The sequence below is a fragment of the Zootoca vivipara genome, chromosome 4 (assembly GCF_965207765.1).
Source record: "Zootoca vivipara chromosome 4, rZooViv2.hap1.1, whole genome shotgun sequence".
NCBI lineage: Eukaryota > Metazoa > Chordata > Lepidosauria > Squamata > Lacertidae > Zootoca > Zootoca vivipara.
The window spans coordinates 65,859,123-65,881,259 of NC_142587.1; the positions used below are offsets into that span (position 1 = coordinate 65,859,123).

Here is a 22,137-nt window from a genome sequence, read left to right on the forward strand (position 1 = left end):
TTTCCATTTGGAGCATATGATCTATTCTAGTTGAAGCCCTTGCTAATGGAAGAGGAGAGGACATGTTCTAACCCGTAGTCCCTCGTGTCACTTTCTATTCTTTCCCAGAGTCCATAGGGACATGCATTAGCAGATAATATAGCACTTTGTTAAGTCCCATGGGAAACATCTATTTGAATCAGTGCTATTTTTCTAGAAAAAGAGGAGCCAGAATTCACCTTGAACATCTCTCTCATTACCTTGAACATCTCTCTCTTACAATGGGAATGGTGCCCACCTGAGAGGTGTCGGAACGGAGTTCTGGCGAATTCTGGCCCTGATTTTAATGCCACTTTGAGAAAAGCAATGCATTGGGGCTTAGTGTAGAAGAAAGCCAAGCAATATAATACAAAATGGTAATTCACTGGCATCAACCTCTGCTTTGACTGTAATTTGCATGAAAAGTTATGATTCCCTTCCTAACAAACCAACACCCACCTACAGGGGAAAACAGTGAAGCTTGCCTGAAGTTACGTTAATGAAAGCACAACTCTGTGTACTTGGAAGTGGGGGGATGTGGTTTGAAGTGACTGCAGTTCTTTTGGAGTTCAGAAGTTTAGGAGCCCATAAGTTTAAACAACAATGTCAGAATATTATGACACTGTGGAACTTTTAAATTTCTTTCCCGGCAGGAGCTGCTGCCTAGCACAGGATTCATTTAATTCTGGCAACATAAATAAGATATGGCAGGAGAAAGTAGGAATACCACCTGCATTATTTTATAGTATATTTCTCATAGCATGTTTTTAAAATAATGACAAAATATAAAAATTTATAGGCATGTTAGCCGGAAAGGCAGATCATAAATATAGAATCACATTTGCTGAACTAGAGAGGGAATAAAGCTAGCCAGCCATATAATCTTTGTGCAGGAAAACAGACAAAATCAATTTTTTACAAATACATACAATCCGGGCTGGTTTCAAACTCAAACTTGCGGCTGTTGGTTCCATATCCTGCAGCCGTCCGAGCTCTGATTAGGAAAACATAAGTGGTGTCTGGTTTGAGGCCACTGATGGTAACATTGGTGCTTCTTGCCCTTAGAATGGTGTAACTTGTCTCTTGCTCCTGCTTCAGAAAAAAAGAGAAATGGCGACATTAAAACCCAAGATAGGGTGGCATATTGACATTCTCTCCCACCTCATGCTGGCTGGGTAAACAGCATTTAGAGTGAGAGTTAATTGTATTCACGTGTGTTATCTTCCTGCACCAGAATGATGAAACAGATCGGTTCCTGATGCAATCACAGATACCCACGCATGGAATTGTATTAAGAGTATTAAGATTTTAAAACAAGGTACAAACAATAAATCTATTTTTTTTCTGATCGGTGTCTTTGGAGACAATGAAATCAGATCCCAAAACCGGGGGGCAGAGGGGGAAGAAAGACCCAGTCCTACCACCTCCTTGCCTTGAGAGGAATCATAGAGTCTAATATTATTGAGAACATGAGGGTGCAGAAATGTCTTAACCCTCCACAGCCCTTTGTCCTTGTTGGTGTAATTTGGAAAAATGGAAAAATGGGTGAAATTGCACTACCCCTAGCCAATATTTTAGTGGACTTAAGATTACTGACGGTCTATTATTGCAGATCAAAAATAGTCACAGTGCATTATGATTTTAGGCTGATTAATCATGTGTGAAAGTGTTTTGCCTTTCTCTTTTTCCCTTTCAAGCCTTTCTTTTTTACCAGCTTGACACAGGCATCTGACCGAAATCAAGGCCCTTTAACACGGCAAGACATCCAGAAGATGCCCTTATGCAAACCCTCCCCTTTCAGACTAATAAAAGTAATAGATGCAAGAAACATAGGATTAATAGAATATATGTTGCAAATGTAGAAATATAAAATACATGAATAAGCATATTTATAGACTACGTTGTTTGTGATTTAAAGAGGTCGCAAGATAAAAACAGAGGGCACAATCTAAAGTGGGGAATTCCCATAGGGTAGCTTAACAGAGTCTTTCTTTCCCCTCCTCTGTGCAGGGAGTTCAAAATGTCATTCGGGAGCAGAAAAAATTATCTGCACAGCTCCCATAGCCCCATCCAAGCACGACTCTGCTCAGTGCAAGTTACTCAAGCTTCAGAGTATGAATAACCTGCAGCAAAGTGAGAAGAAGGGGTACCTCGGGTTACAAACGCTTTGGGTTACAGACTGCGCTAAAGCACGTTCTCCAATCAGGGAGAGGGCGGGTTGCGGAAGGGTTAAAAGACATCTCCTGGGTTGGGAGTGGTGTTGGATGAGAGGGAGTGTGTGTGATTGGAACCCTTTGGGTTGCTGGGTTAAGAAGCATGTAGCGAATTTTGATTGACAGGAAGTGACCCTTAAAACCTCACCGTCCAGCAGTTAGTTTCACTTTTGCAAAGTGCTTCGGATCTCCCTCCCACTCGCCACCTTTTTCTAATGGTTTTTAGCCTGACATTGCTTTGCCTGTCATGGGGGCGCTTGCTTTGCAAGGGCCCAGTAGGAATTTTGCCATTTGGCTGATTGGCTGTTGCCATCGTTTTTTGCCTACTGCTTAGCAAATCGTCACAACTTGTTAGGCTGGCAGTTAGGCATTGGTTAATAATTCTGGTTGGTGGAGGGGTTTGGCATGGAGGTGCCTACCCCTCAGTAAAATGCTGCTCCACATAGAAGTATTCCATTTTAGGAATCCTGGGGCTCCGGGGCTCTAGTCCATACACCCCCGCAACGGGCGGGGCTGGAGCCATTACAGAGCACGAGCCTTGGGGAGCATTTCTGGTCGAGGGGAGAGTGCCTGGACACAGCTACCTCCTCTCCCATGGGGTGTTTACTTGACTTCCCTATACAGCTAGGGAAGTCGGAGCTGATCTGTCCCAGGCAGGGGACAGATGGATTAACCAATGCCTAAGCCAACACTCACAATTAATTGTATTTAAATAAAGTTGTGGCCAAATTATTGCCAAAACCCAAACTAAAATTCTGTGTGTGGTGTGAGTTATTTTGGGGGGATGTCTGGTAACCTCATCACGCAACCCGGAAGCAATACCTCGGGTTGAGAACTTAGTCTTAGCCCCAGGATGAGAATGGAAATCGTGCAGTGGTGGCGCAGCAGGAGGACCCATTAGTGAAAGCACGCCTCAAGTTAAGAACGGTTTCGGGTTAAGAACGGACCTCTGGAACGAATTAAGTTCTTAACCTGAGGTACCACTGTATGAGACAAATGTGGCATTTCGCCCTAGAAGCATGTCTGTACTGCTAAGTGCCTGCACATAGATAGTGGCAGGGGGAAAGGAAACAGGGCTTGCCATGCATTGGAAAGTGTCCCTTAATTTGCATTCATCGCTATTTCACAGACATCCAAACGCAAACATGTTTATTTAGAAATAAGCCTCACTGAATTCAATGGAACTCCCTTCCTAGCAAGTGTGTCCAAGATTGCCGCTTAGGTAACTATCTTAATAGCCCAAAAGGAATAGGTTTGCCAGTATAAATGTCATCATTTTATGAATCTGAATGGCTGCTTAAGTGGAATTTCTGAGGCTATGTTTGCATAGTCAGGGTAGTTCCTTCTTTTTAATAAATATGCAAAAGAGGAGATTTTGTGGTTATGGAAAGGTCACATTTCTTATTATAAATATAAATCTGCATCCTATACACACTCAACTGAGAATAAGCACCACTGAAATCAGTGAGAATTATTTCTGAGTGGACAATATAGGATTGCATTGTTAAGCTGCTTGGCAAGGTATATATATATATATAATGAGATGAATGGCAATGTATCTTTAATAGAATGGTAATTTCTGTTTTGTGTTAACAATCATCAGATTTTCACTGTACAACAGCCTCCAGGTTTATTTTTTCACAGCACAGAAACAGAAATTCAGAAAATCTGTACTTTATCCATTAACATTCTTTTTTTATTTTAAGAAAAGAACAAATCACTCTGATCAAACACCCAACATGTCGGTGATTTCTTTGAAATGGCCTGTTATTTTTCCCCTAAGCATTTCTGCCCATTTTTCCACAAAGCAGAACTGGATGGATCACAAAACCAACACATTACCAATAAAATAATCTACCAGAGAATATTTCTCAGAGGATAGTCAATTCTGTATTTCATAGCGAGAAATTCTGTCATTAATGCATCTCATGCAACAAAAATGTTCTAGTTAATTCAGGATGGGGAACTTGTGGCTTTTCAAATGTTGTTAGATCCAATGCCCAACTTAAGGCAAGAGCCAAATAAAATAGCTACATTTTAGATGATGGGGAATTAAATTACTGTTAATATACAGATATTCCTCAATGGTACTTTGTAAAAGTCTAAGAGGAGCCGTTCCAACCTGACACTCTTCATATGTTGTTAGACTACAACAACCATCATCTTGCTGGCACGGACTGATGGGAGCCAGAATCCAAACACATATGGAGGCAACATTTTTGGGGAAAGCCGCTCTAGATGTTAAGAGTACATAATTGCTGTTTTGTATGCTTGTATGTCATGTACCCCATAGCACACAATTATAGTCCAAAATACACCTCAGGCCTTTCTCCTGGTGCTCTGCTAATTAAAATGTGATGGGTAATTTACTAGGGTAGGGACCTTTTCTGTGGTCACATCTAAGTTATGGAACGTGCTTCTCCAAGAAGCTCACTTGGAGACCACATTGTGGTCTTTTTTATTTTCACTGGCTTTTAATTTTTTTAAAAAAATCTTTTAATTTTTTTTTAAGGATTACAGATATTTATTGAACTTTTAAGATCTGTGAAATTCTTGGTGCAGTTGTGAGTTTGCTTTATTGGTGTGATCCTCTGTTGCCGGCTTTATGGTGTGTGATATATTATTGCTGTTTTCGATTTATTTGTCATGGGGCATCCTAACAAAAGTAGTAAATTAATAAATAAATTTCACTGGGTAAATGAAGGGAAAGTAGAATGGATGATGAAGTATGTCAACCAAACATAGTGGGGACAATAATTCCCTAATTTTAATTTTTTCCGTACTAAATCCTGTGGATTTGCTTTTTATGCCTGGCTTTCATTTCTAACTTGCATGTTTTTGTTTTGTTTTTTTAAAAAAAACAAAACAAAGATCAGGAAGATCTGATATATGGAAAATTAAATAACATTCCTTCCCTTCCCCGGGTCAAAACACTTTCTAAGAAACTTGTCTTTTTCTGTATCCTGGAACATGGGCAATTATAGTATCTAAACAGGCCTTAGAAATTACTGCTTACATGGCTTTACCTGGAAAGTTAATTGCTAAGTTTAGTAATATAATATCTATTTGGGAAAATATTGAAACTTACGTAAATTCAATTATTTTACATTGATATCACAAGTGTATAAAACAAACAAGAATTCCATTCCTCAAACGTACTGTGTAAGTGGAACTTTAAAGGACAGTTGAGATGCTTATGTAACCTTCTTAAACTGTTGTAGTCTATGCTTTTATACAAAAAGCCTAATTAAATCATAATAATCTGATCTAATATTAAATGCAGCCACTGAAAGCATTAACATTAATATGATACATCAACAGAATGGAAAAGTTGTTCTGCATTTTTGTTCATGGTTCGGACAGCTAAGCTTGTGTTGAAGAATTTGGATATGAATGTGAAAGAGCATTTTTATACAGCTTTCAACTTCTTTTCAGTTTCTTATCTTACTCTTCCCATAACCAAGCCCACCCCCTGCCATCTTTGCTGTGCTTTCCCACCTTTTCGTAGTACTTGACTTCATAGTCCAAGATGATCCCATTAGGATGTTCAGGCTCTTGCCAAGAGAGAGAGACACTGTTCCTGGATGTCCGGTCTTTTCTAATTAATGTAATAGGGGATGGAGCTAGAGTGGAGAGGGGGGAAAAAAGAAAGCAAATGGAGTTTATCACTGTTCTAATCCTTGGCAAGGAGGCGGTGTTTCCATTTGAAGGGCTCCTGAGTATAAACCTGGATCCGTATCAACACTCAACAGCTGGATTATAGACTTCTTACCCAAGCCTTGAAGCAGGAGAGCCTGAAGGAAAACGAGTTAGGCTTTCTATTGCTAGAAGACTGGTGGCAAATGAGCAGATGTTTCTAATCTGCTACTATAATGTAAGCAATGAAATACATTTGATATATTAAAAAGTGAAGCAAAAAAAAGTGCTCAGCCTATTTATTACGATGTTGCGGTGTTATTAGTACCAGATTCTGCAGCTCATTGATAATTTTTTTCATATTCCAGGCATATGACAGGACTGGAGTACATTATGGGCAAGGAGTCCCAAGAGGTCCAATGCTAATAATAATAATAATCAGTGTACTGTTGAACATACACTTTTCTGTGACATTCTCTGTGGTTCCCCTATCCCAGTCCACTTCAAATTTCTCCCACATCCTTAACAATTTTCTACAGGGTTTAAGCAAACACATAGCTTTTTTTTTAAAAAGACACCACTAAAGCACAATTCATTTATCAAGGCACAGGTAATTTTGCTGACATAATGAAGAAACACAAGTACCAAAAATGCAATGTGGTGAAACATGTCATTGTTCATATTCAAGTTCTCCTTCATATGGTCCCATCAGGACAGGGATCACAAATGTGACATCCGTAGGCTCTCATGCTAGAGAAGGGTCCCAATAAACATCCCTTCACAAATCATTAATACATAACATACTTTTTGCAATTCCTCTAATATTCTGTTAGCAATGGGTCAGTCTCTTCTGCACTGAAGTCATCATGCTATGTCCCAATAGTGTCATGCCACACCCCATAACAGCCACTTGGTGATATTCCCACCCCTGACCATCAGCATCATTTTTTGTATGCCATGCCCGCATGGCAGCCATTTTGTGACTGGGATCCATGGTGCTTTCTTTAAATAGTAAATAAGCCCACGGCCCAAAAAGGTGGGTGACCTTTAACTATAAAAATTAAATTTTCTACTAGATGTTTCAACAGCTCATTCAGTGAGCCCATGGTTCATGCTGGGTATCCTGGTAATATGGCAGGACACAGAAAAATGTAAAAAAAATTACCCAATGGATATGACATGTAAGAAGTAAATGCATGTCAGCTTTCATTTGAAAATAGCAGATAAGGTGAATATTCACATTTATTAGAAGATCGGCCTGGAATTTTATTCCAAATCTGCTCACACAAATGGTAGTGTTATTGTTTATAATACAACTGTATAGTCATAATGGGTTAGAAACAGTCCAGGTTACTTGAATGAAGTTATCATAGACATCAACTGGAACTCAAGTTATGACAAAGTTACTCCATTGATTTCACTGAGACTTCTGTTTCCCTAATTTAGCTCAGCTCATATAATTTTATTGACCCCAAAATCCCATAATTTTTTTCACATTATAGCTTTCTGAGAATTCATCATAATAAAATCACCACCATCATTTTAGTCATGAACATGGTCAACTCTTAATTAGGGTGATTGGAATTAAAATTAAAAATAAAAGCTGATTCTAGATTCATTTAAAACAGAGAAATGTGAGGGTGTGTCCAGACTAAGTTCAGCTTCATGCATATATGGTAAGTAGTGGCATAGTTGCTGCAGTTGGAATGTCTGTCACAAGACACACAGGCCTGAAGGTTCTTGTTTGTGCACACTAAGGTAATGAAAATCTATAGGAGGAGCCCGTACTGTAGCTCATTTCTATCATTGTTGGACGTGCAACAGTAGAAATAATGTAGTTTGTAACTTGAGGGTGAATTATGTCATAAGTAAGTCAGCTAACCAAGAAGGTAGTAGTGGTGCCGACGCTGCTTAGCAACCAGGCAAAGTTGTAGAAAGCTTGCTGACGCAACATGTGCTGTGATTGGCTATGAACTTCTGAGGGAGTTCTCCCCTGAATGTTTGGTTGAATATCTCCTTGCTATGCACAATTCCTGAACCTCTGTTCCTTTCCCCCCAAATTACATTTTGTGTTCTGCTCGGTTTTCCTCATGAAAGTGTTATTAGGCTTTATTTTCTCCCTGGATTCCATCAGTGTTTTTAATGGGACTTTGCCAGCAAACATCACCCACAACATGTGCTCCTCCTACAATGGTTCAGGTGCTCTGGCATTACTGGAGTGGTGCAGGATGAACATACGGTGGAGCAGCTTCTATTGCTTGAAATGGATTTTGACAGCAGCTCTGTTGTTGCCTGAATGCATAAAGCTGCTCTTAATCTGGGCACTTCCGACAAACACAACAGAACATGCACGCACACATGCCACACACACACACACACACACCAGTAGAAGTTCAGCATTATGCAAGCAGCTCCAGCTTCCCATATACAACTACTAAATCTTGTGAGAGGTCTCACTGGCCTCTATGTCCCCAGGAGGAAACATGCACCTAGGAGAAGCAACTTCGCATAATGGAAGCCTTCCTTGCTGATCTTTTAGTTACAATCCCTATGACTGAAAAGGCGACATGTTTAAAACTCAACTGTGGCAAGACCAGCAAGGACTGGCCCAAGAATTTCGTGCATAGCTCAGAATACAAGTTGATTATAATAACTGACAAGCATTAAAAGCAACACAAATGGATCTGGATAACATCTACTCACTAGTAATTGCACAATCAGAAGTACAGGCTGCTGTTAAAAGATAGATACAATAATGGTCAGGCTGTTTTGAAATGGAGACCTATGTCATGCATAACTTCCTACTAGTTCATCTTTACATTCTTCTAATTTGTACCCTGTAACATTTTAGTTTGCATTTTCCAAGCATAACAAGCTCATGCTAAGGTAGGTGCCATCCATATTTATGAGTAATTAACAAATCATTAAAAGTTATGATTCCCCACCACCACTAATAATACTGGGGAAACCCAGCCGGATCGGCGGGGTACAAATAAATTATTATTATTATTATTATTATTATTATTATTATTATTATTATTATTTCAATCAATATAGTGTTGATGAGACAAGGCTAACAATTCTGATGGCAGTGATTACTCCCAAATTGTACTTTTTACAGTAGCTCCACTTTACTGATATACTTCTCTCTATGAGTCACAAAGAATGTTAGTGAGTTGATTGTGAATTTTTCAGAAATATAGCTGTTTTTGACACACACACACACACACACACACACACACACACACACACACACACACACACAACAGCTCCTCCAGTTACTGAAGCCACAACAACGTTGCACATAGTTGATATATGCCACATCATGTGAATGGAAAAGTGAAATCTTGATTAGAGAAAACATGCTGACCTTTATTAATCAGACTCCACCTCTGCAATAACAGAACTATTTGGGTGACCAGATAATTTTTACACTCAGATCTTTCCCAGGACTCACCAGAAACCACTAGATTCTGCAACTGAGTTGCCTCCCACACCATCCAAGCATCAGAAATATTAATTTCAAGGCCTGATAATCTGCATATCTGCTGTGGGTTCTGACCTATAGGGGATTCGCTTGTTGTTCATACATTTAAGTATTTATATGCTGCCCTCTAGCAAAATATCATCATAAACAGATTTGAAGCAATCATTAAAATGCTTGGCTACTCAAGGATAGGGATTTTGTTCTCTAAATTTCTCATTTTTCCAGTCTTCAGTTCTCCATATTTTGCTGCACTGTGTGATTTTTTATTATTATTCTCTTAAAAATCTACCAGCATTTTAGTGCAAATTCCCCATATTAAATACATTTTATATGTAGTTTTGATTAATATGCACATTTATGAAAGCAGCTTTCCTTAATGTAATGCATTTTCCCCATTATTTCCATCAGTATATTCATTTTTATGAACACTTTTCCCGAACAGATGCAATTTTGTAAAGACAGGTTTGTGAACTACATAGCAGAATTTGGAAACGTGCCAATTTCAAAGGTCACCTGTATTGCAGTTCACGATTTATTTATTTTTTGCAAAAGTATAAATTGATAGATTTGGCTTCAAATGATACATGAACAGAATTTCTCCCACAGGTACTCAAGAAACATTTTAAACAACTGTGTAGGGCTATCAGTTTTTAAAATAAAATAAAATAAGAGATGCCTGAAAGTCTTAAGCAGACATGGATATTGGTACAAAATTTACTCAGTCAATAACATCATTCCGTATATAATAACTAAATCCAAAACCATAAACAGTCAAACATTAAAACATATACACCATCAGAATCGAAGAAATAACAGCAAAACCTTCACTGAATTTAAAAGCCAAAGGCTTGATTGTTCCAACATGGGAACCTCTCAGTGGCAGCAAACTGTTAAAGGATAAATAAATATTCTTTATCTGCTCAAAATCTGTTATAGTACATAGATTTTGGAGGCAATGAAAGCAAGTCTGGGAGTGAAAAAGCTCATTCTTGTAAGTGTTTAAGATGCAAAACATAAAGAGCATGAAGCTTCTTAAACTCCTGACAGTAATTTTAGATTTACCTTGCTAAAATTGATTTGCTAGAGAAAATAATCCCTAAGCATATCATGCATCTTCCTTTAGCCTAGTAGCAGCTAGACATAAATTTCCTTATTGATTTAAACTGCATGTGCAGTGTTTGTATTTGTTACATGAATACTGGGCTCCAGATGAACACATGGCAAAAGCCATGCCTGCAATGTGCATAGACTGCACTCAGTAGTTACTGCCTCCTAATGGTTCCTAACTGTTCTATTGAGACTGTAGACAGTCTATAGGGATCACAAAGATTCATATGCATGCAATTGCCCAATGCTCTCAGAATGATTCTGGACCATTAAGCTGGATATAGGGGGAGTATCTAAAACCATGTACAAAGTGGCACATGAAAAACTTATTTTGTTTCTTTCTCACCACCATGGTAGAACCCAAAATTTTCATACCTGCAATGTACTATGGTGATTCACATCCAGTATGGGCTTCAAATATTTAGATAGGCTGGAGTGTAGTGTTCACAAACCTGTTTAGCTTTCCTGGAGGACTAGGTGGACTCCATGACCACCATACCACTGCAGTTTTATCTAAAGCATAGGAGAATGCATCACATATCTAGGGAGAAATGTTGCTCCCTAGTGGTGCCACGAAATGTAAAAGACATGCAATAGTGGGAAACTGAATTCTGCATTCAGATCCCCATCACTGAAGCCCAAAGAAATGAGATAGAAGAGTTAGAAGAATTTAGGGAGATGTGTTGAAGCTTCATTCTGGCCTACAGGATTGCTGTTGACCAGTTTGTGCTCTTGTCTCCGCTTGTGCGCTTTTGATGAAGCCCTGCTCCCTGCAGGGAGGTGGCCTAGTTTAGCCAGAACGTTAGTCATGATTTCAATTCGCAATGAGTTCGATGCAACTAACTTAGGCTGCATTCAGACGTGAGATTATTCCATCTTCCAGACGTTTCCTTACCTGCTAATTTTCACATAAAATGCATCTCTGGAAGTCAAGCAGAACCTGGTGGCAGTTCAAAGCTAATTTCTGTGTTGTTACCAGACAACAATCTGTTGTAACCTTTGAAATTTGCTGCAGTTTTCATGGATCAGGCCCCCATTGCTCATGTGATGAAATTTTGGGTGGTATTCTAGCATACTGCACAGTGAATCACAGGGGAACAATAGAGTGAATTCACAGAAAGGGTGGGGGGTGACACTTCCAATGACATTCCTTGTTGTGTCACATGACACCAACTGGTGCAACTAAAACTTAATGCAACATGGGTGGGTTTATTATTATTATTATTATTATTATTATTATTATTATTATTATTATTATTATTAAAAAACCCATAGCTCCATAATTCAACTGGTGCTACAGTGTAAAAGGAATGTTAGAAACTGGGACAGAACCAGGAAAATTAAAGCAATGATCCTCATGTCTGAATGCAACATTCCTCTGGATCCAACTCTGTTTCTGAATGCAAAAACTGCTGTTGAATTCCATATGAATGAATAAAGTATAACAGTGTTTAAAATAAAATAAAAAAACTATCACAACTCTTTCACAAGGTTTTAAAGCAAAAGAACTTTTAGTTTTCAAATAACTTCTAAACTGGTGACCTCACTAATTATGTATTTCCTTGTAGGCAAGGTAAAAGGTAGAGGACCCATGAGCTGTTCAGTCAAAGGTGACTATGGGGTGCCGTGCTCATCTCGCTTCAGGCTGAGGGAAGCTGGCATTTGTCCACAGACAGCTCTCCTGTTTGTTCACAGACAGACAGCATGACTAAACCGCTTCTGGCGCAATGGGACACCCTGACGAGTGCCAGAGCGCACAGAATGGCATTGCATGGATACTCTAAATGCCCTTTATACAGAGACTTATGCCCTATTCCACTGGGCCTCCACATTTTCTAGAACTATTGTATGTAACCTTTGAACGAACAATATCACAGTTTATCATGCAAATGTACATTTTAATTACAGTATTCTTACAATCTTAAAATTATTTTGCTGAGCTGAGGGAAATCTGTGAAAATTTGACTATCCTACTTCAGTATGCCTGCTTTTGTTTGGTTGGAAAAACACTGTCAAAAACTACTGCTTTTTGGCAAGTCTTCAGTGACCAGTATGAAACATCTTGGGAAGAGATGTCTCACAGCTCCATTCGCAGATGACTGATAATTACAATGTTAACTCTGATAGGTTCCCTATTGGGAACATCACTGAAGAGAGCAAGTCATGAAGAATGGTCTACATTCTCACCTTTATGTGGTGGTCCCTGTAGATTACATAAGACATGCCTGAAGGATGGGGATTTTGGATGAAACTTGTCTTGCTGCTATTTCTTTGTGAACAAATAGATGATTATATTCTCTTTATCTCAGTCAAACACCTTTCAGCAACAATGACTTTTCTTGAAAGACAAAGCTTTCCTTTTATAACAAGGAGACATTTTGCAATTGAGCTCATACAATTTTGGCCACTATCCACCAGTTTCCTATTTGTTTATCTGACAAGTGAAATGGCACAGGTGGAACATCTGGCCCAATGATTTCTATAAACATTCTCTCATTAAGAACTGGTGCATTTTTTTTCTTGACTACTTCTTTACCCAGAATCCATGCTATACTGACAGAAGGGGAGTTGAGGGTCAGGCTTTGTTATAGAAAGAATAAAGTTGGGTATAACTTTAAACTGTTTGTTATTATGTTATTATTGGTTTTTATTGATTTATTGGTTTGTTTGTTGCCTGTATAGGATATTGGTGTTTTTTTATGTTTGATGTTGTATTTTTATATATGCTGTAAGCCACACAGAGTGGCTGGGGAATCCCAGCCAGATGGGTGGGATATAATTATTATTATTATTATTATTATTATTATTATTATTATTATTATTTGCATTTTCTCAGAAACAGAAAACTGTGTGAATGAGCTGAAGAATTATGAAATGCATTATGATTCTACAGCAATGAGCATGACTGTTGAACTTCCCCCCCCCCATCTTTTTAGCAGAGGTTGAGCTTCTAAGTTTCCCTCAAGGTCAAATTCCAAGGCTGTAGTTATTCAAATGGCTTCTTATTCAAGCTCACATCTTATGCACTGCTGTAGGCAAATGTTCTAGGGAAACAGGGCAGAATTTGAACAAGAAAATCATATATAGATTTGTACACCATGAAAAATAAAATCCTCATTTGGTGGAAATATCAAATGGACAGCAAGTGGAATTTGCCAAAACAAAACTAACTTTAGTACTTATCCTGCTGAATAGCTTTATTTAGACAACAGTTTTACGAAGTGCAATTTCGAGCATTTTAAAATTTAATACTTAAGACAGGGCCTGCCTGTCTTAGTGCATTAGGTGCTGGAACATACAGTATGCCCTAAAATTTATTGGGGTCTGCAAACATAAAAGGGGATAAAAGAATGCAAGGCGGAAAAGACAGCAAGGGACACAAAATGCCCCTAACTTTTACGTCAGAGGCAAACTACTCCTATCTAACAACTTTCTCTGTAAGAACAATCAGTGGCAGTTAATTTTCACTGGTACTGTTAAAATGCATATTAAACTTTGGCTTGTTTCACTCTTTCATGTGCTGTTGTCTGTCCGTCTCCTTTTTATAGAGATACAAAGGGAGCGAAACTAACGTGTTCCTCATATGTTTAACATGTGTGTGATAAATCAAGGATATGCCAAGTCTGCTTGAAAAGTAACAGGCTGCACAAGATATTCACTTCAGGAACCACAAATTACGGGGCTGTGGCTTTCCCAGGTGGAGAGGTAAAAAATCATGTATGCTTTTGCAATGGTTCTTCTGGAGTAAACATGTTCAGTTTTTCAGTTTCATGCACAAAATAGAAGCTTTTATGCTGCTTTGTCATTCCAGTTGAAAAAGCCTCATGGTGGTTCATGGAGAGATCCTGATGTGATGCCAGCTGTATGAATACTGTACAATTAAATTATTCTCCTCCCCTGCCAGACTTCTTAACTTCACCTTCTCTAAAATACAGAGTCAGCTTCTGATCTCTTAAACATCAATGGTGAAAGACAGTGTGATCACCCTTGTCTGGAGTGTAGGGATTATGCACTGAGATCTTTGCTTCAGCAGGTGCCTAAATCTTATCTAGGGTGGTTCACAGCACTGCTCTTGTGAAGCTTATTATATACCCAGTTGCTGGATATCTTTCAGAATAAGGAACTTCCTGGTAGATGAAAGCTCTCAGCTATGTGGGAATCTGAAGGCAATGCATCTAGTTCACTACACAGAACAATGCTGCTGTGCTTTTGATTTTATGCAGCTATAATACCAGTATGGGATGGTGACTTGTCAACATTTTAAGATCAGTTTATGGCTAAAGAGTGGGGGAGTTGCTGAAGACGAAACCAACGAAAACAGCCCTATTTGTGATACATTAAAGGTAAAGGGACCCTTGACCATTAGGTCCAGTAGTGACCGACTCTGGGGTTGCAGCGCTCATCTCGCGTTATTGGCCGAGGGAGCCGGCGTACAGCTTCCAGGTCATGTGGCCAGCATGACAAAGCTGCTTCTGGAGAACCAGAGCAGCACATGGAAACGCCGTTTACCTTCCCGCTGTAGCGGTTCCTATTTATCTACTTGCACTTTGACATGCTTTCGAACTGCTAGGTTGACAGGAGCTGGGACCGAGCAACAGGAGCTCACCCCGTCACAGGGATTCGAACCGCCAACCTTCTGATCAGCAAGCCCTAGGCTCAGTGGTTTAACCCACAGCGCCACCTGGGTCCCTTGTGATACATTTTTAAGTCCAATTGATTCAGTTAGGTTGAATGGGGTCTTATTTTAGCCAATGGGTACAATCCAGAAAAAAATAAGTGATCTTAAGTCCAATTAATTATAATTTATTTGAAATTTGGCTGCAATTTAAATAATAGACCTGCTATTTCAAGTATGCATGAGGGAAGGAATATCAACTAATGACTTGCATGTGTGAATAGGTCACAGGCAGGACTTTAATATTCCCTCAAACACCATTGCTTTTCCATGATTAAAGCTCACAAATATGCTACTTTTCATCAAGTGATGAGAAATTACAAATTTAATCAGACTTGAGTTCATAAATCAAGAGTGGAGAACTTGTGGCCCTTCAGATGTTGAGGGGCTCAATCTCGGATCAGCCCCAGCCATCCTAGCTAATGGCTAGGGATGAAGGGTATTGTAGCCCAACCACATCTGGAGGGATACAGATTCCCAACCCCTGAGTTGGAAAAGACCTTGGTCAATTCCCACTCTTAAATCAGCCTACACAATCCAGATTACAAGGGGACAATCGCAGATGAATTTCCCATTGAAAGGTATTTACAAATTTTCTCCTTCCTTCCTTTGTAGCTCATCAAATCTCAGAAATTCAGAGTTAACTAAAATAAAATATACAATATAATCCCCCAACACAAAATTAACACTAGGCAGGCTTATTTTAAAAAAATTAAGAGGCACAATTTGGACTTCGATTCAAGCAACAAACTACCCGTTTCTGCCTCAAATTCCTTTCCAATCACACTCTATTCTTCCCACTGCTCTATGTCTCACCCTTCCAACCTCCACCAGCACAGTGTTAAATACCCCCCTTTTTTTCTGAAAAAATGAAACCAAGCAGTCTAAGGAAACATTTAGAGTTCAAGAGGAGAGCAGGTGAAGAAGAGAGGAGAGGAGGTGGAGAGATGAATGGGAAACTTTGGGTCTTGATGGACAAGGCTAGCTTTTAATCACACTGAATTATTTCTGAAGCTACTCCAATCACAGTGATTTGGAGCAGGGATGTTGATCTAAATAAACAGAGTTGTTCTTCTCATGTGTCATCATTCTCTGAGTTTTGGCTGTGAGAGCAGGGTGTAAAAAAGTGGAATTAGATTACTGGGTGGCATAATTCTTTTCCCTAAAAAAACTGTTTAAAAGAAAGAAAAAATAGGGAATCACAATTTTCTCTAATGAGTAAATTGTAAAAATCACCTGGAACTATTTGTCTGAGCGTTGGTAGGTTTCTTGCCCAGGGGCACTTTGAAACTGATTGCCCTCAACAACAACAACAACAACAACAACAACAACAACAACAACAACAACAAAGCTAAGGGAGAAAATGTAATTTCTATTTTCCAATTATAGCAAAAAATTAAAAAGTTATAGTCTTTTTCTTTTTTAATAAACAAAACATTAAATGTTCGCTACATGAAAGCACCTGGATGGATCTGCCTGAAATTTGGCAGGCTTAAGCTATTCTTGAGGGGCTTCTTCGCCTAAAGACCTTACCCATTTTTGTAGAAAGTGAAAAAATGCAAGAGCGGTTTTCAGATTCCCCATTACAGTAAATGGAGTTGAAACAAAGCTTTGGATTTTTAACAGATCAGATTCAGACCCAAATAATGGATGAATGAAATGAATGAAATTGGAATGACACAGAGCATATCTGAAACAGATTGGGCTTCTTCCAGATGCAAGGCAAATCTTGTGGTCACTGCACACCCCTTATATCTTATTTGTCTCGACTTTTCATTTGAGAACTACTAGCCGCGCATACCAGAAATTATTTTTTTAGTTTCTTTTCCTATTCTTTGCTGTCTGGTATTGAAGAATACAGTGGATACTGAATATACTGTAGGAAGGTATATTTATACTTTTTATTTTATGTCAGAATAATGCTCCCCCATTACAATCTTGAAAGGGAGAGGGTTGTGCTCCACTGCTATCCTAGTCTTGATTTAAGAGATTTATACAGTTGCAGCCATTTACCAAAAGATCCAGATACCTATAACCAAAATACAGCCAATTAAACAAGTTAAGGTTCTTAAAATAATAAAGAACCCAAAATCTGATCTGAAACCCTATCTGTGAACTAAACATTGACCAAGCAGACTAGATAAATCTGCGTATCAGCTTGTCACAGTGCCACAGCTGTCCATCTCTCTCCATGACACATTCATAATTAGCACCTTGCCTCAGGGGATTGTGGATTTCATATAATTCTCCTGCGGCAGTCAGTGACCCGTCCTAAGCAGGGTTGATTGGTGTTATTAGATAACATCTGTGTGAAAACATATTATTGTGAGTTGAGATGAAGTCTTGTTCCCTTTAGCATGGCTGATAACTACAGTTATCATTATAATATAGTCGCAGAAGCCTGATCATATGAGCTACTAGAAGCAGAGTGTGTTACTCTTTCCATGAGGCAGTTGACAACAAAACCCACCTAAAAGTATTGCAATACTGCAGTTGTCCAAGGCAAACTGTCCTAGACTCTATGTCAACGAGCACATGTGATCCAAGGAATAAAATGATGGATTAAGGACGTGAGTTTCTGAACTTCTTCTGCTTCTTTTTGTCCTGTTTTGCTTGGACAATGTTGGAAATGCGGAGCCATGCCAGAGAATGGCATGGTTACTCCCCACACCAGTCCAATACCAGGGCCGGATTTAGGTTTGATGAGGCCCTACGCTACTGAAGCTACTGAAGGTAATGGGGCATTTTATATGTCCAGCTATCCTTTGTCAACAACAAATTGTTGTCACTGTTTTTGTGTGTTGAATATATGCTATATGGTAATTTATGGACCTAATACAGGCATCCCCACACTGCGGCCCTCCAGATGTTTTGTCCTACAACTCCTACACACAACTTGTCAAAAAGGCAGATGAGAATTATTAATTAAGCAACACATTGTAACTGAATATCTCCATAAAGAAAGCATCTAAGACTCATTCTGAAGAAAGTAGAGAATGAACTACATGGTGGCTGCTACAGAAAGTTGAGTTTCCTCCACTTCCCACCAATGATAATTGTGAAATTTAAAAACAAACAAAGTAATTTCAAGTTTAGTCTTCTGTACTTGAACAAACAATACTTACTAGAGACCTATCTATTGCAAGCAAAAGTTTCCACGGTGAAAATTATACTCTCATTCATTCATTGTTCATGTACAGAAAATCCCATAGGCATGAATGGGCCCCTTTAAGGTCAGCTGAATGCCATAAATCACAGCACCAGCACTTTAAAGCAATATTCATGTAAAGCTGCTGGTGATCAGGATTTGGGGAGAGCAGGGAACATGGAAGAACAGAAAATATAATCCATAATATCATTAAATCTTTGTAGTGCCAGTGTTAGTATTTTATATGTCTAACATCAAAGCACTTAATTTCCTCCACTTCTATTATATCAAAATTAATCACTTACATGACCACTGTAATTTATATTGGAGATTACTGCTTTGAGTCTTTCATTAAAATCTGATTTTATTAATAAAACACATTCTTTCTGTAACAACAGACTAAAGTGTTATTTGACACTGCTGACTGGAGATTGGGAGTTAATCCTAATATTAATTCTGCAAAATCCCTTGATAATAAAGCCACCCAACAATTGGAAATCTGTTTCTGTTTGCTTTCACTACAGTATATCCATAGCATCTCCCCTTATGCTACAGAAGCTAAACTAATGAAGACAGTGTCCCTAGTACTTATGATGCAGGAAAAGAGAAAACACTACCTCACACCAGATAGGTGGCTCTAGCTGCTTGGCAAAGAAAGCCCACATGCCTTCTTCACCTCTTGTTGGCTCTCAGATGGATACAGTGATGATGGAGGGGCTGAAATTTGCCTCTATGCCTGCCAGGTGATTGGAATTTCAACTGCTCAGCAGAGACAGAACAAGGGTCCATGCCTCCACCGCCTCTCATCAACTAATGGCAGGGGAGGTTCTGCTTGTCCCTGACCTCATGCAGTGTTTCTACAACACCCCACTCCCTGGGGCAGGATTATGTCCTGGTGAAAACAAATTGTTGTTTGACCACAAAACACCCAAACATTATGGACATGTGGACCTACTTCTTATAAAGACAGACAGAATACACACACAAACACACTCCAAACAAATATGAAAGCTAAAAGGTAAGAACAGCAGTTGTAACCAGGGAAGGGCAAACATCTGCAGAACTCATGGGACTGACTTGGAAATGAATTTAATTCTTTGCTCAAAAATTGGAAACAATTTCAGTTCGTTGTCAGAGCCCGTGAGATAAACTCAACAAAAACAAAAGGAGCCCCTTCCTCCTTGGCAGTTGACCACTGCCCAAAACATCCTCCCTAGGTTTCCCTTTGTTTACTAATTTCAAAAGGTTTATAATTTAAAATTAATTTTAAAGAAGATTTGAAAGATTTTTAAAAAGATTTATAGACAATGCACATTGTAGTGGCATGGTATACAGGAAACCAAAAGTGATACAGTTAAAGTAACAGGACCACATCAGTAGACAATCAGCAGACAATAACTAAGAATTTTATTCAGAAAAGGTGTGGGTAAATAAAAAAGTTTTGAAAATGCATCTAAAAGAATAGATTGCTGGCCAACGCCTTATCTCAAACAGTTATGAATTTTGCATTAAGGTGGACACAACACTAAAAAACCTACTATTGGCAGACCCAAGGCACATAGCTTCTGGACTAACCTAATGGACAACTATATGGGATGTACTTTGCTAGCCAAGCCTTGAGGTTACCAGTGTGTGGCCACTGTGGTCAGATTACCCTCGTTCATGAACACACAAAGTTGGCATTCTGTTGAAGCTGGGAGAACCTCTTACTAGCCACTGAATCCACTTGACGAAAGATGAATCAATAAGTAACCCCAGAACACAAACCTGTTCCTTCAGAGGATGTGCAGCCCCACACAGAACAGACAAGAGCCAACTTCCCAGAATAATGTACAAGGCCTCCACTTGCCAGGATTCATTTCTCATTCTATTGGCCCTCATCCAATAAACTTATTTACTAGCAAGTAGAAATGGGGGTGGGAGCAGCAGCAGCAGCAGAAAGCAGAATGGAAATAATATTAGCTCCCCACCCACACACACATACCCCTGATGCACTGCAGATACTCTGTGGCATACCATACCAATGGAGAGGTAGTGGGGTCAATGTGAAGAAGAAGAAATCCCTTCCTTCTCCCTGCCATCGCTATAGCTACTAGTTCTAAATGCTGCTAAAAGTAAGGTGAGGGATGCTCTGAGGGAGGAAAGGATGATGAGGATGTGGAGAATGAGGCCTGGAAGCTTCTCAGGTTCAGATAGCAGAAGAACAATGAAAAAAATGGTACTCACCAGCTTGGTTGGTCGTAATGATGACTGCAGCAAATTGCCTTGCAAAGGTGCTCAAATCTGACACACCATTAACTGCATCTATCTCAAAGGTGTAATTTGTGTGAGCCAGGAGGTCCACCACAGTCACGGTGGTGTTGGTGAGGCCGATCTGACGTGGAAGGAATCTCACATTAGTACTACACGGATCGCACAGCTTTGCTGTTCCTCCACATCTCTTGCAGACTACGTTGAAAGTGACATCTTTCCTGCCTCCCGTATCCAAAGGCCAGCTCCAATCTAGGATGACTGATGTTTCATTGATGTTAGAGATAACATTTCTGGGAGCAGAAGGTGGTCCTACAGACGCAGCGGGAAGAAAATGATTATTGTTTCACCCGTTTGAATTCAAAGACAATAAAGACACTCAAAGATGCATTTGTTAATGGTAGGTGTCATGTTTTTTAATGATCTGCCTCATTTCTCCAAAGACATTTCTTAGAGTTGTTTTTCTTTTAATGGTCTCTTGACTAGGACTGCTTATATACAGGCATTTACAACCATTTGCTACTGATCAAAATCACTTTCATGAAACATCTGCTTGAGAAGTCTAGTATTGGTTCTACAAATATTCAAGTATGGGTTTCTGTGCAGCCCTTAGCTACAGGGGCACAAGGAAACCCACACTTGAGTTATTTATCCTCAAGGTGTATGTCTGAAGAAGTACAACAATGACTTAAGGATTATTATGGCCTGCAGTATTATCAGTTTTCCAACACAAATTACAGGTATCAAGCTTTGTTCCTCCTCCTCCTCCTCCTTTGTTAAAATCTTATGTAGATGGCACACTGCTATGTTAGATAAGCAAAAATGACAGAAATCATGCTTAAAGTACATTAGGATGTAAAGCTGTAACAGACAATCATTTCTGCAGCTACTAATAAAGATGACCTATTTGGTTCAAGAATCAAAATGCACAAAAATAATGAGAATCTTATCAGCAATTACAGTGCAACAGTATAAAAAGTTTTATTTTCAAAAGATAGATTTTTTTTCTTGTGATGCCTTCATTGTACACTTTTAGGTGCTAGAGAAAAACATTCCTCTTTAACTAGGCCTTTTGCTGATTGACATCTGATGCCCTTTAAAATGTGTTGCAGAACAGGGGATTATTGGGTACTCTTTGTTCTTATTTTTATTATGCATTTTGTGTTTTTTTATATTGCAATTTTTTGTTGTGAACTGCCCTGAGATCTACGGATATAGGGCAGTATACAAATTGTAATAGAATCATAGAATCATAGAATCATAGAGTTGGAAGAGACCACAAGGGCCATCCAGTCCAACCCCCTGCCAAGCAGGAAACACCATCAAAGCATTCCTGACAGATGGCTGTCAAGCCTCTGCTTAAAGACCTCCAAAGAAGGAGACTCCACCACACTCCTTGGCAGCAAATTCCACTGCCGAACAGCTCTTACTGTCAGGAAGTTCTTCCTAATGTTTAGGTGGAATTTTCTTTCTTGTAGTTTGAATCCGTTGCTCCGTGTCCGCTTCTCTGGAGCAGCAGAAAACAACCTTTCTCCCTCCTTTATATGACATCCTTTTATATATTTGAACATGGTTATCATATCACCCCTTAACCTTCTCTTCT

At 39.1% G+C, this 22,137-nt stretch overlaps 1 protein-coding gene across 2 annotated transcripts in view; it reads right to left on the minus strand.

The window, feature by feature from the left end:
• The window catches only part of EPHA3 (EPH receptor A3), a 214,899-nt gene that overhangs the window by 51,147 nt on the left and 141,615 nt on the right, over positions 1-22,137 (minus strand). The window contains exons 5-7 of one of the 2 annotated variants that reach the window (XM_035116806.3): positions 20,511-20,846; positions 5,730-5,854; positions 948-1,110 (exon numbers count right to left, since the gene is read on the minus strand). In XM_035116806.3, coding sequence (XP_034972697.2) covers positions 948-1,110; positions 5,730-5,854; positions 20,511-20,846 — 624 coding nt within the window. The remainder of the gene's footprint in view (positions 1-947; positions 1,111-5,729; positions 5,855-20,510; positions 20,847-22,137) is intronic. The other variant, XM_035116807.3, reaches the window with a different exon arrangement.